This window comes from Ovis aries, chromosome 2 (assembly GCF_016772045.2).
Source record: "Ovis aries strain OAR_USU_Benz2616 breed Rambouillet chromosome 2, ARS-UI_Ramb_v3.0, whole genome shotgun sequence".
Taxonomy (NCBI): Eukaryota; Metazoa; Chordata; class Mammalia; order Artiodactyla; family Bovidae; genus Ovis; species Ovis aries.
The window spans coordinates 221,465,557-221,479,615 of NC_056055.1; the positions used below are offsets into that span (position 1 = coordinate 221,465,557).

Consider the following 14,059-nt stretch of genomic DNA (forward strand, 5'->3'; position numbering starts at 1 on the left):
AGAAGCAGCCCGCCCCTGCCTGGATGGTGCGCCCTGAGTGACGTAAGGAGCAGAGGCCGGAGCTGTCCATCAGCACCAAAGGCCGCGGGCGGGCTCAGGGCATGGGGCCGCGGCTCTGGGGCAGCCCGAGCCCCTGCTCCTGCTTCTTTCCCTTCCCCAGGCCCAGCTTAAGTCCCCGGACGTCGCGGGACTGGAGTGCCAGCCGGTGTTGGAGGCGGAGCGGCGTCGCCGCCGCGCAGGGACCGGTCCCTCCGGCCCAGCAGCCCCCTTCCCCTCACCGCGGACTTTTACCGGACCCCTGTCAGCTGGAGGCTCTGGCACCCGGCGACCGCGGCCCCTCCGGCCCCTGCACAGCCTCTTTCGCTCAGAAGCTCAGGTCGCCTCCAGCCCAGGTAGATCTTGGATAATCCCAGATTTAGCCGCCCACAGACCAGTCTCCTGGCTGTCTTCTCTCCGGCAGCACGCTGCCCTCATCTCCCCCCAACTCAATCCACATTTTAACTTCTTCATCCCAGCTCCCTCTAGCCAGACACTTTCCCCCTCTTTTGTCTTTTGTCCCTTACTTCAGGGATGCTTCCAGAGCTGTATAATGTAGGCACCACTCCTTTGTCCACTGTATCTTTGCCTAGTTCTCCACTCCCATCCCACCCTCATCCTGGTGGAGACCCAGGACTCCTCCTTGACCCCCAACTTCCTCTCTGTCAGGCTGACGTGGGAGGGTGACTCCCTTCTGTTCCCAGCACTATGCCGGGCACTGTGGCAACACTTCGGTTCCAGCTGCTGCCCCCGGAGCCAGATGATGCCTTCTGGGGAGCGCCCTGTGAACAGCCCCTGGAGCGCAGGTACGAGGCACTGCCGGCGCTCGTCTGCGTCATGTGCTGTCTGTTTGGAGTCGTCTACTGCTTCTTCGGTAAGACCCCATCATTCCTTACTTGGGCCCCCCGCTGTTTCCCCAAGTTATTTTTCTGAGGCACCCCAAACCTTCTTTGGAACCTTACCATGAACCATCTGTCTTTTCTCTTTTTTCATCCCGTACATGTTTGTAGATAATTTAGACTCGAGATCCTAGAGAACACAGGTTTTGAATTAGGCATGCTTGGATTTGAACGTGGTTCTGCACTTTACTAATTACAATGTCTTGGGCACATTAACTGTTCTAAGTCTCAGTTTTCTCATAGGAACAGTGGAAACAATGATATTTGTCTCACACGAGGTTGTTGTGAAAATAATAAGCACTCAATAAATAATAGTTATTGTGGTGAAGATGTGTTTGGGTCACTATGCTAGGTAGGCACCAAAAACATTTAGAAGGGTGAGTTAACATGGTCCCTTACCACAGGGCATAATGTCTAATGAGGGAGAGACTTCTGGCACATTCATACCTGCGATACATATTAGAGGGAGCTAAATGGTGATCACATACATGGAGATATATATACAAGGCAGGCTCCAGTAATCAGTGCTGCTGCAGATGGTTGTCCAGGACACAAGGGAGTTGGTTGGATAGGCAAGTGGGGGCTGAAATCCAGTCCATGCTCCACTTGCCAAACTCTAGAGCTTGGTGCAAGGCTGCTTTGCCTAGAGGAAGGCACAACTTTTTCTAATTTGCACCAAAGTGCCAGATGGTCTAGTGGAGTAGGTGCCCGGTGACTCTACTGAAAGAAGTACAGAACTTCAGATAGGGAAGTGAGGTTTATTGGCTGAGCATCCAGGGAAAGCCTCCAGGCAGAGCATTACAGGTGGCTGGATGAAGTGCAAAGGAAGCTTGGAAATCTGAGTTCCAGGTTGGGCAGAAATAGGGCAGGACTTATGCTCTGCAGACTTTACACCTCCCCCTAGAATGGCTGGGTAGTAGGCAGGCATGGAAGCCAGATGGTCCCTCTCCTTCCACCTCCAAACTCTGGGCTGAACAATTGAAGAGTGGGCAGGAGGAAGAGCCCTTCTATAGGTTCAGGACATTCTGGGTCTCCAAGGAGTCTGTGTCACCTCACCCCCTCCACTATTTATACCCAATCCCTCTACAGTTGCTCAGTGCAGCCTGCCAATCCTCCTGGGCTTCCCTGCCCTGTGGCTCTTGGAGGCTCCCACTCTCAGGCTCTTGGACCCTTTGAGACATTGTGCATGCCCTACTCCTTTTCCTGATCCTAGAACCTCCTAGACTCCAGTGCTTCCTCTCATTCCTAGCACTGATTCTCCTTTTTATAACCTTTCTCTTTGGCTCTCCCTGATCATTTGACCCCCATCTCTGACTTCCATCTTCTCCACTTTTCAGGGTCCCTCACACTTCCAGGTACCCTTACTGGGCCTAATGGCCCTATAACCTCCATTTTTCTGAAACTCCACACCACTATTTGCCCTATAATCCTCTTTGACTCCCTATGGCTCCTTGTGAACCCTATTGACACCCCCCACCAAGCTATCTCATTACTTTCCATCCCTCTGACTCTCTATTACTCCTAACACAGGGGAATCCCTATGACCCCGTTGTCTGTTTGCCCCCACCGTGATCTCAATGATTCCATTTTTTTGGCTTCAATATTATTACCCTCTCTCAAAAACCCTTTAATACGCTCAATGATCCCACATCTGTCAATTCCCCTGACCTGAAAAGACTTCATCTTTCTGAACCTGTGTGACCTCATCTCTCAAGTTCTTTCTGACTTCCAAATACCTCATCCCTCTGAACAGTCCCACCCTAAGGACTCCAGGGATTTTATTGGTCATCTATCTGTGACCCCAGTGACCTCTCTCTCTGACCTCTATGATCCCAAAGACCCCAGTGACCCTGTAACTGATACAATGAACTATCTCTATTTCAAAAACCCAACATTCCTTTCAATGATTGTTTCCCAGAGACTCCCAATGACCTCTCTCTCTGACATTCCTTGACCCCAGTGGTCCCTTCACTGCTGCCCTCAGGACCCCAGGGACCCCCAATTCTCTGAGCTTAGTGTCCTGCTTCTGGTTCCCCTGTGATTCCTTGTTCCTGACCCCTCTGACCTCCTACCTCCAGCCCTGTGACCTTGTTTCGGCCTCTCACTAGCCCCTGTTTCCCTCCAGGTTACCGTTGCTTCAAGGCAGTACTCTTTCTCACCGGGTTGCTGTTTGGCTCAGTGGTCATCTTCCTGCTGTGCTACCGAGAGCGGGTGCTGGAGACACAGCTGAGTGCTGGGGCAAGCGCAGGCATCGCACTGGGCATCGGGCTGCTCTGCGGGCTGGTGGCCATGCTGGTGCGCAGTGTGGGCCTCTTCCTGGTGGGCCTGCTGCTTGGGCTTCTGCTCGCCGCTGCCACCCTGCTGGGCTCCGCACCCTACTACCAGCCGGGCTCTGTCTGGGGCCCCCTGGGGCTGCTGCTGGGGGGCGGCCTGCTCTGCGCCCTGCTCACTCTGCGCTGGCCCCGCCCGCTCACCACCCTGGCCACCGCAGTGACTGGTGCCGCGCTCATCGCCACGGCTGCTGACTACTTTGCTGAGCTGCTGCTGCTGGCACGCTATGCGGTGGAGCGTCTGCGGGCTGCCCCTGTACCCCCCCTCTGCTGGCGGAGCTGGGCCCTGCTGGCACTGTGGCCCCTGCTTAGCCTCATGGGCGTTCTGGTGCAGTGGCGGGTGACGGCCGAGCGGGATTCCCACACTGAAGGTGAGAGGGTACATGCCAGGGTGGGCATGACAGAGATGGGTGGTTGGGTGGGGGGATCTGAGCTGTTGTGGATGGGGACGGAGCTGTAGGTACCAGCAGCAGAAGGCCTCAGTTGAGTTACAGAGAGCTGACTAGCTCAGAGTCTGGGAAAGCAGGACCTCGGTGCCACCGTCCATGCCACAACAACAGATGGAACAGCGGCTCTGTGCCAAGCCCCTTCCAGGCATCTGGGGATGCAACAGAGACAAAAACGGAAAAGGCCCCCATCCTTCCAGGGTTACATTCAGGGTGAGGGAGACAGACAATAGGCAGACTAACAAGATAATTCCCATTGTGTGGACTGATACGAAAGAGGTGTGCAGGATAATGTGACATATGGACAGGGTGGCCAAGGAGGGGTGTCACATGGAAGAGCTGACATTTAAGCAGAGACCTGAAGGACAAGCGACCAGCCATGCAAAGAGCTAGAGAAGAGGGAAGAGCAAGGGCGAGAGCCTGAGAGGGAATGAGCTTGGCCTGGTGAGGAGGTGGGGCGGGAGTCGGGGGTGAGGGGGGCGACTATGTGGCCACAGTGGGCCATAATGAGGACTCCAGGTTTTATTAGAAGGCTGGTGAGATGCTACTGGAAGTTTAGCAGGAAGTATATAAACTAATTAAGTATCTTCTGGCTGCTGAGTGTAGAAAGCATCAGGGAAGGCAGGTGTAGAAGGGGAGCCAGTGGGGAGGCTTAGTTGTCCAGTTTCGAGATGATATTGGCCAATCTAGGTGAGTCACCTATGGCTCCAGACTGGGAGAGGGGTAGGGTAGCAGCCTGGAAGAGGTACCTAGAGCCTAGGAATCTTCCCTAAAGAGCTTTGGAAGAAAAGACCTGTGGGAAGCCCTACCTGGCAAGTGGGAGACCAGGAAAGTAAAGGAGGAGAGGTTTCAGACCAGGGGAATCTAGGAGCCCGGAGTCCCCAGGTAGGAAGGGGCGGGGATACTTGGGCAAGATGGGATACGTGGGCCTCTGAGAGCCTGCTCTTCCCCACCCTTTGCAGTGGTCATCAGCCGGCAGCGCCGACGTGTGCAGCTGATGCGGATTCGACAGCAAGAAGAACGCAAGGAGAAGCGGCGCAAAAAGAGACCCCCAAGGGCTCTCCCCAGAGGCTCTCGGGCTCCTCCAAGGCCTGGGCCCCCTGACCCTGCCTATCGGCGTAGGCCAGTGCCCATCAAGCGCTTCAATGGAGACATCCTCTCCCCGGTGAGCACCCCGAGCCCTTCCCTCCAGCCCAAGTGGGGAGAAGGGGGTGTTGAACTCTCTGTCCAAGCAGGACTGGGCCTTCCCCAGGGCTGGTCACTGTCTAGAAGGCCTAGGGCTTGTCCACCACCATAACCCCCATAGTTAGGGGCCTGATGGGTGGGGGAGAGGTGTCCTGGGTGTGGGTTTTAATGAGGCATGGTACAGGGAAGAGTCTCAGGGCGGTGGACTCTGGGGGTGGTGAGGTCCCAGGCTGGCAGCAGACCGGGATGGATCTCAGGCTTGTGATGGTGCAGGCTGAGGCCATCTGCCTGGGTGGCTTTCAGGGCAGGGCTCCGCAGTGGCACTCTCACACCTGTGTTTCCTCTCCCACAGAGTTACATCCAGAGTTTCCGGGATCGGCAGACCGGGAGCTCTCTGAGCTCCTTCATGGCCTCGCCCACAGATGCGGACTATGAGTACGGGTCCCGGGGCCCACTGACGGCCTGCTCTGGGCCTCCAGTGCGGGTATAGCAGTCCAGCTGCTCCTGCCCGCCTACACTTATTGGTCACCAGCTCTGCCAGTTTGGGGAGGCCTGCTGGGCCGAGGCTCAGCCCACCTGGCCTTGTGCCCTTTGGCTGTTCCTTTCCCCACCCTGGAGAGGGATGGCTTGGCCACCAGATGGAACGACCTGGCTCAGGCTTGGCCTGGCCTGAGGGGAGAGCCCCCTCCCAAGCTCCCCAGGAGTTCCTGAGGGACGCGAGTGTGAGCCCCACTGGGCTGTGCTCAGGGTTGTGAGTGTGTTGCCTGTGTGTGTGTGCGTGTGGAGGGGTGGGCTTGGAGGGGACCTTGGGACCCTTGCCTTAGATTTCTGATTGGTAGGGCTTCTCCAAGGGTGGCCCCACCTCCTCGCCCACTGCTGGGGGTCCCATGGGCCACTCTCCTGCATGTCTAAGTGGAGGAGGTCTGCCTTCCTCCCCCATCGCCTCCACCTCTCAGCCAGACTCATCTAAGGCTTCTTGTCCTTGTCCATGGGGCAGACTGCAGTGGTCTTCTCTCTGGTCCCCTGTCCTCTGCAAGTCACCAGCCCAAGGGTAGTGGCAGGGGATGGGGTGGAGGGTGCTGCTCTGGGCTGGGTCTGGCAAGGGGGATGGGAGGAGGGGGCTTAAGTGCACGGTGCGTGTTTGGTGTCTGTCATGCCACTCTGGACACCTCATGCTTCTGTCTCCTCCCACCCCTCCCTGTTTTACATCTTTTATAAATGTGCCAAACTGTGAGGCTTCTGCCAGTAGTGGTGGTCTTTGGTGGCTGGCGCTTCCAGGGGCCAAGATGGAAGCACTGCAGGCTTTGGTTCCCTGCGTCACTCACTCTGTGGGAGCTCCAGACGAGTTCTGCCCTCCCATGTCACACAGAGAGCCAGGAAAGGAGCTGTACCTTTTTTATTGTCTCCCAACACCTCGGGTCCCCTCCCTCCCTACCCCCTCCCAGGGTAAGGGCATGTGCCCTCCAGGCTATCTGAGGGCACCTGCCTGGCCTGGTTCTGGCCTCCTAGCTACCTGCAGAGGAATGACTATGAGTGGGGCTGGGGAGACAGTGGGTACCACATTCCTCTCCCCTGGCAGAGCCTTGGTGCCCACACAGGAAGAACTGAGCCCTCACCCTCTGACCCACCCCTTCTAGGCCTGTCAGGGCTGGAGCAGGAGAGTAGGGGTGGTCAGTCAGAGGTGGGGCAAGGCAGGCATCTGAAGGGAACGCAGGAATTCAGGTGGAGAGTGGGGCATCTCCTATGTGGAAGAGGAAAGAGATGGGACTAGCTCAGAAGCCCGCTGCACAGGCCAAGGTGGAGCTTGCTGACATGGGCAAGAGCAGGAGAGGATGAGGGACAGGTGGGGGCACAGACCCAGGGCCAGCAGGTTGGAGGGAGAGGAACTTGGGTACAAATGGGGGTGTTCAGGAGAGATGAATGTGGTCCAGAGGCGGGAGGGAGGGAGGGAGAAGCTCAGACAGGCAGGGATGTAGCAAGGGAGGAACAGCTGCCCTGAACCAAGTGGTTCCTGTTGACACCACAGGGCTCCTTCCTCTTCTCAGCCCTGGCTGTGTGATCTCCTGCCTCCCCACTGCCCACCTCCAACACATCTCAGAACCAGCTTGCCATCCCAAGTCCTGGAAAACCTGCAGGAGGTGTGTCTCAGCCCACCAGCTCCTAGGAGACCCCTGGCCAGCCGGCTCGCCTCATTGACCTGTGCCCAGTCAGCTTTACTCACCCTCTACCAGCAGCCGTGTGTAGGCGCTGTCTTGGCCGGCCCGGCAGCAGTAGGTGCCCTGATCCTCAGGTCGAACGTCATGGATGACCAGGCTGTGGGTGGGGCCGTGGCTGCGCAGCTGATACTTGTCTCCCGGGCACAGCTCGGCCCCTTCCCGCAACCAGCACACTTGACCCCCCGGCCGGGACACTGTCACCTCCAGCACCGCCCGGCGACCGACCAGAACCGTCTTCTCGCGAGGGGGCCGGCGGCGCATCTGCAGAGGCAGTGCTGAGGGTGGAGAACGAGGGCTTATTAAGTTAATAGGGACACGCAGGACCCCAGGAGAGACGCATCTTCCTTCCCGCTCTAGCCTCCATTCCTGATCTTAGATCTCTATGCTACCAGCCCATTTCTCTCTATCTTCAACCCAAAGTCTCCTCTTCCCCAGGAAACGCACTGCCCTCTGTGACCCGCCCCCAGAGAGTCTCTCGAGGAAGTGCTGGGGAGGCAGGTTTCGTCGGACCGATCGCCAGCCTGGCAGTTCCGGGGGAAACCGTGTTCACTCCTGGTCTTCCCTGCCCCAGGTCTTACCCTCCACCTCCAGTTGAGCCACGGACTGGGCGGGTCCCGCCTGGAAGCGGACCTCACCAGCGTCCTCGGCGCGCAGTTCGCTCAGCACCAAAATGTGTTTCTTCCCTGGGGGTATAGGAGGCGCTAGCGAGGCCAGAGCCGCCTCTGGAGAGGGTGGGGGGATGAGGGTGGGGCCAGAGTAGGTCCCGGGGAAGAAGGGGGATGCCGAGGGGGAAGAGGGGCGGCCCAGGACCCAGGACTCAAGAGCTGGAGGTCAGGGAGAGGCGGAGAGACAGCTCCTGGGGCCGCGGGGCGGGATTCGTCGGAGCTGGAGGTGGGCCTTAGGGCGGGGTCTGTCTGAGTCGGAGGGATGGGGCAGCGAGGGGGCCAGAGTCGGCAGACCTTCCTGTCGGATGCGGACGCGGCCTCCGGGTCTCAGCGGGCGGCCTCCGAGCTCCCAGCTCCCAGCTGTCTCGACCTCCGACACGGTGCACTCGAACGTGGCTCCGTCGCCTTCCCGGGCGCTCACGGACCGCAACTCAGAGAGGACAGACACCTTGCGCTCTGGGGCGGAGCCAGGGGGCGTGAGGAGGGCGGGGCGGAGGGGGGCGGTACCAGGTCCCGCCCACGCCACGCCCCCTCCTTAGAGGCAGCGTAGCGAGTTCCCCGGGCAGGTCCGGTCCCCAGCACCCACAGGAGCGCCCGGCCCGGGCAGCACCTGGTACCCACCGCGCACCACCAGGTGAACGGGCCCAGTTCGGGCCATCCCCACCACGCAGCTGTAGGTCCCTGCGTCCAAGGGGCTGCAGCGCCGCAGCTGGAGAAGGCGGCGCGTGCCGAGGGCCTGGAGCCTGAGCCGAGCGCTGGGGGTGAGCGGCTGCCCGTCCTAGGGGCGGGGGTTGCAAAGGGTCGGGGTGAAAACTCTGCCAGGCACAAGCGGCCCCGGCCCTGGTAGGCGGCGGGGCCCTCTGTTGATACCAAACACTTTCGAGGCACGCTTATGCTGCGGGGTAGGGCCCTCCCGCGCCTTCCGGGCCGCGCCAGGAGTCTCATTGTGACGGTGTCACCCTTTGGGGACATTTGGTCTGAGAACGGGCGCCACGGTCGCGGGAAGCCGAGAGTCGTGTACCAATCATGTCAGCCATGTGTGTGGATTCTGGAATCAGGAAACCTGGATTCAAATATGAACTCTATGTCTGCCCTGGGGCAATACTTCACCCCACTGAACATCAGTCTCCTTAGCGATAACAAGGAGATCAGAAGACCTGCCTCATCCGGCTGCTGTAAGGTTAGAGGCTTAAATGTAAAGTAAACCTTAGCACATGCCAGGCACATGGCTTACTGAGTAGCAGTTCTTTCTGTTGGGGCATTGTTAACTGTTCTCATGATGCTGAGGTGGGCTGGGCTGGGACTGGGCTCTGACCTTCTCCCAGGTGACATCAGCCAGGGCCTGCGAAAGTGCGCACTCAAATGTAGCTGTGTCGCCCTCGGTCACTTCAAGGTCCTGGAGCCCCCGCACAATGGTTACTGGGGCCTCTGGGAGTGGGAGAAGGAGGGCACACTTGGACACAGGGGTCACTGATGGGCACATTGAGACAAGGTGATCAACAGAGGCCACCGGTGAGTGGGGGGCATGCTGGAACAAGGGGTCCAAAGGGGATGCTGATCAGTGGGGGACACAGTGAAATCAGAGGGGTCAACAGGGCAGGAATGGCCAGCTGGGAATGGGTCACATTTAAGGTGGTCAGTGGGGGACATGGTGGGGCCAGAGGGGCATGGGAGAAGCTGGAGCCAGAGATGCCACTAGAGTCACCCATAGGCAGGCATGGTCACAATGGCTGGAATGGACAGGAGACACTGGCCAGTGAGGGACACCACGGGTTCAGAGGAGCAATGGGGGGACCCCAGAGTAGATCTCTGGGGAACATACCAGGGCTGCAAGCAAGAGAAGGGGTCACTGAAGCGGAGTTGCCCATGGAATCACTCTTTGGCACTGTTGGGGGTTAGTGGTTAGAGGACCACACTCAGGCAGGCAGAGAGAGCTGTAGCAGCCAGTGGTGGCCAGTGGGCTCACACAGGCAGGGCAGTCACCAGGGCCACATGTGGCAAGTCAGGGCGTCACACTCTGTAGGGAGGTCAGTGGGGGCCACACGGGTAGTGGGGTCAGTGGAATCACATCGGAGCAGTCAGCAAGCAGGCAGCAGTCCTGGAAGCCACACCTCTCACGGTGAGTCTGGCTGCACAGCGCAGTGTATCCGCAGTGAAGGAGATGCAGCCCGAGTCGGCCAGGCCCAGGCCACTGAGGACCAGGTGGTGAGTGGGGCCCTCGGCCTGAATTTGGCACTTGGGCCCCGGCTGCAGCCGGACTCCACCCCGGGCCCATTCCCCAGTCACCCCCTCCTGGGACAGCTCCAGCTGGAAGGTGGCATTGCCCCCCTCGATGATGGTCACATCCTCCAGAGGTCGAAGCACCCTTAGCTGCTTTGCTAGTCGGGGGAGATGGGGAAAGAGGGGGAAATGAGGCCCTCCACATCTGGGCAGGGCTTTTGGGAGCCCCACACACCCCTTGGCTCTGTCTGCCTCTAACCCCTAATCTAGTAAGGCCCTATGAACAAAGTTCAGAACCAGGGAGCAGGAAGAAGGGAGTGAAACCAGCCAGATGTGGGTGGAGAGAGGGGCTTACTGGGGTTAGGAGAAGGGGACACATGAAGGGGATGATGTGTGGTTGGAGGGGTGAGGAGTTGGGGTGAGGGGTGCTGTGACACTGGAAGGAGCCCAGAATTTAAAGTCAGACACATCAGGACTAGACTCCAACTCTGCCACATAGTTTGCTATGGAACCTTTGGCAAACTGCTTTAACTCCCTGGGCCTCAGTTTCCCCAACTGTATGAGGTTAATAGCCTTGAGGCATGGGTTTATTGTGATCGAATGAATGAAATAAATCAGAAGAGAATACACATCCCCACCAACAACCATTTACCAAGTTCTGTGTGGGTATTTCTCATATTATCCTGATTAAGGTTCTTAAAGACCCTTTTTAAAAGAAAACTTGGCTCAGAGAGGTTAAGTAATTTGCCTGAGGTCATACAGTTGATAGAGGGCTCCATCTTGGGGGTAAGGGTGCTATTGCCAACCATCCCTGCTTCTCAGATGGGCTTGTATATCCTGGGGCAGGTAACTGAAGGATGAATATGGCAAGTCTTTCTGGAGTATAATATTTATGTTTATAGCAAAGCCAACTTGGACATATGAAATGGAAACCAAAATCCACAGGTACTTCTACGGTAAATAGAAAACAGTAGAGAAAGAAAAGTATTGTTTTGGGCAGGCTGCTTCGGGTCACGCTCCTGGGGGTCAGCCAGGGCTGACCTTGCCTTTTTGGCAAGGGGCACTTTGGTGTGTGTGTGGGAGGTCTGAGGGGCCCTGGGCCAGCCAGGAGAGGCTGCACTGTGGGGAAAGGGAGGCGTTAGGAGAGGATGGGGCACTCACGCCTCACGCTGAGCCGGGCCAGGGTGCGGTCGTGGTGGCTCTCGCAGCCGTAGGTGCCCTGGTCGGCCAGCACGACGCTGTGGATGAAGAGGCGGAAGACGTGGCCATCCTGGGCTGTGGACAGGCGGGAGTCAGGGGGCAGGGGCGCCCCACCTCGCACCCAGCGCACAGCCCCTGCTGCCCCCACGCGGCCGGTCTCCACTTCGAGGCACACGTCCTGGCCTTCCTCCGCTCGCACATCCTGCAGCCGCCGCAAGAACAGCAGCTCCGTTTCTGGGCAGGAAGAGAGAGCGGACCATGGAGCCTGGTGGGCCGAACCCCAGCTCCCTCTTCTCAGGGACTGGTCTCCTGCCAGGGCCAGGGCTGGGAGAACAGGTTCAGGAACAGGACTTGTTTCGTCTCCATCAGGACCGAACCTCGAACGTGCAGCCGGGCACTCGTGGACGTGCCCCCGGCTCGGGCAGTCACGGTCCCTGCATCCTCAAGCCGGCAGCTTCGCACGGTCAACGTGCGGCTTGACCCATTCTGGGTCGTCTCTAGCTGGGGCCCTGGAGTGATAACGACCCCATTGCGCAGCCAAGTGATGTCGGCGTCTGGTGGGGAAACTTCACATCGGAACGTGGCATCATCCCCCTCGTGGACAGTGAGAGGCGTCAGCTCCGAGACCAGCTTCACCAGTGGGGGTTCTGGGGGCGGAGGGCAGGATCAGACAGTGAGGGGGGCTGGGTCTTTCCACCGTTGCCCTCCTCAGCCCCTCCTCATCCCCAGAAACAGGCCTTCATCCCCCAGTTATTAAACAGAATCTTCCCGAGGACCAGCTGTGTGTCAGTCATGAGCTGTTTTGAAGGACAAGATGTCAACTCCCTGCCTGTCACTCCTCACCACCTCATCTCCATGCTGGCTGGGCACCCACCTCTCTGACTCCCTAATAAAGATAGATCATTTAGGACAGACCCTGTCAATCTCATTTAACTGTCACAACAGCCCTATAGGACAAACGCTATCCTCCTCCTTGGGACCCGGGGCTCAGACAGTTTAAGCAACTTGCCAGTGTGTCACACAACTACTGGGAAGGAGATTCGAGACTGGAACCTGGAGGGTAGACTCCAGAGCCCTCTGCCCCTCCTTTTTGAGGATTCCTGGAAAGGGGAGCCCTGAGCCCTCATCCATGTGATAGCTGTGCATGCATTGGTGGGCAGAGAGGTGGGTGGGGGTGAATGGTGGGGGGGGGCATGAGGCCCTTGGTGGGGGGGGGCCGGGGCCCCAGGGGAGTGAGGACGACACTGTTACCTTCCACGCTGACGAGGAAGATGCGGCTGTCCTGGGGCGTGTCGCACAGGTACTCCCCAGCGTCCCTGCTCCGTGCCCCCCGCACCCGCAGCACCTGCCTTGCCCCGTCCTGTTCCAGCTGCACCCGCCCCTGGCTGGCCAGGCGCTCCCCGTCTTTGTACCAGCGCACAGGGCCCCCTGGCCCGGAGAGGCGCACCGCCAGCTCTAGGTCCCCGCCTGGGGTGCTGCGAACCCTCGTCTGGGCTGCCTCGGGGGCCACCACCCGCACGGGGGGCTCTGTGGGGTCAGGGCTGGGGGTCATTGGGAGGGAATGGGTCAAGGGCTGGGGAGGAGGGTGGTGGGAGGCCAGATGGGGAGAGGGACTGAGAGCCGTGGGGCAGGGGCTGGGGGCTGGGTGCACTAGAGAGGGGGAAGACTCAAGGGTTTAGGGGCGAGACTCTCAGGTTTCCTGCCCGGGGCTATACTCACCAGCCACTTGGACGGTGAAGCTGAGGCTGGGGGCCCCCGGTGCTGCCCCACACTGGCAGGTGTAGAGGCCCGCGTGAGCCAGGTCTGCAGCCCGGATGCAGAGGACGCGGCGGGGTCCTTCGGCTCGGAGCTCCAGGCCCTCGCCTGTCTGCACCGGCTTCCCATTATGGCTCCAGAAGACCAGGGCACCAGCCCTGGACAGTTCACAGCTCAGCACCACCGGCTCCCCGGGAGCCACGCAGAGCGGGCCAGGGGCTGCCTCTGGGGCAAGGAACTGGACAGGGGGCTCTGGACAGAGAGTGGGTGTGTCAGCTCAGTGATGCCCCCTGCTCCCGCCTCCCAGACCCGGGCTGGCCAGGATCACCCACCAGCCAGGCTGACGTTGAAGGTGACGGCTTCATCGCGAGTCTCACACACATACTCCCCGGCATCCTCGGGCTGGGCATGGGGCAGGGTCAGGGTGCGGGTGGGCCCCTCAGCACCCAGCTGCAGGGCTTCTGATGCTTCCACCTCCAGCCCATCCTTGTACCAGCGCACCTGGGACCCAGCCGGGGCCACCTCGCAACGCAGCTCCACGCGCCCCGGAGCCCTGAACTGCAGGTCCAGGGAGCGGGCTGCTGGGTGCACAATCCTCTCTGGAGGAGCTGGTGGGCGAACAGAGAGAGAAGTGGGTGGGCTCGGCTTCTACCTGACTGACCACTGGCTTCTCAGTCCTCTCCCTTTGCAGAGCAGCTCTTGGGAAATGGTACCACCTACAATCGTGGGCACTTACTGTGTGCCAGGTGTCATGCTGAGGACACTACAGTTCTTTTCTCAGCTACTCCTGACACTCCCTATTGCTGCCTTCACTTTATAGATGAGGACCTGAAGCCTCTTTATAGGGAACTGACTTGCCCAGGGTTGCACAGACGGAAAGAGCTAGACCCACACTCACAGATCTATCTAACCCCAATGCACAGCCCTCCCTACCCCTCCATTTCCTGTCCCTTTTCCCTGCTTTGCCTCTGAAGAACCGATCACCACCTGAAAAACCACCTGTTTCCCTTATTTGCTGTCTGTCTGCTCTCACAAGAAGGTAAAGACAGGTTTTCTCTCCTTCATTCATTACCGAATCCCTCAGCATCAGAACATGCTGAGCAGATC

The 14,059-nt window shown here is 58.9% G+C and overlaps 2 protein-coding genes across 6 annotated transcripts in view; one reads left to right on the forward strand and one right to left on the reverse strand.

Annotated features, from left to right (window-relative positions):
• On the forward strand, positions 1–6,130 carry TMEM198 (transmembrane protein 198). Its single transcript, XM_027965231.3, has 6 exons — positions 1–42; positions 161–392; positions 706–910; positions 3,061–3,636; positions 4,674–4,876; positions 5,249–6,130. The coding sequence occupies exons 3-6, from the start codon at positions 745–747 to the stop codon at positions 5,384–5,386; spliced, it is 1,083 nt and encodes a 360-aa protein (XP_027821032.1). The 5' UTR covers positions 1–42; positions 161–392; positions 706–744; the 3' UTR covers positions 5,387–6,130.
• The window catches only part of OBSL1 (obscurin like cytoskeletal adaptor 1), a 27,285-nt gene continuing 14,322 nt past the window's right edge, over positions 1,097–14,059 (reverse strand). Inside the window, exons 10-21 of one of the 5 annotated variants that reach the window (XM_042244293.1) lie at positions 13,285–13,560; positions 12,917–13,204; positions 12,449–12,724; positions 11,575–11,844; positions 11,159–11,431; positions 9,889–10,155; positions 9,093–9,205; positions 8,399–8,555; positions 8,072–8,233; positions 7,691–7,795; positions 7,118–7,387; positions 1,097–3,863 (exon numbers count right to left, since the gene is read on the reverse strand). In XM_042244293.1, the coding sequence (XP_042100227.1) occupies positions 3,754–3,863; positions 7,118–7,387; positions 7,691–7,795; positions 8,072–8,233; positions 8,399–8,555; positions 9,093–9,205; positions 9,889–10,155; positions 11,159–11,431; positions 11,575–11,844; positions 12,449–12,724; positions 12,917–13,204; positions 13,285–13,560 (2,567 nt within the window). In that variant the 3' untranslated portion in view covers positions 1,097–3,753. Of the gene's footprint in view, positions 3,864–6,274; positions 6,638–7,109; positions 7,388–7,690; positions 7,796–8,071; positions 8,234–8,398; positions 8,556–9,092; positions 9,206–9,888; positions 10,156–11,158; positions 11,432–11,574; positions 11,845–12,448; positions 12,725–12,916; positions 13,205–13,284; positions 13,561–14,059 lie in introns of those variants that run through there. The other 4 variants (XM_027965226.3, XM_042244294.1, XM_027965227.3 and 1 more) reach the window with 4 other exon arrangements.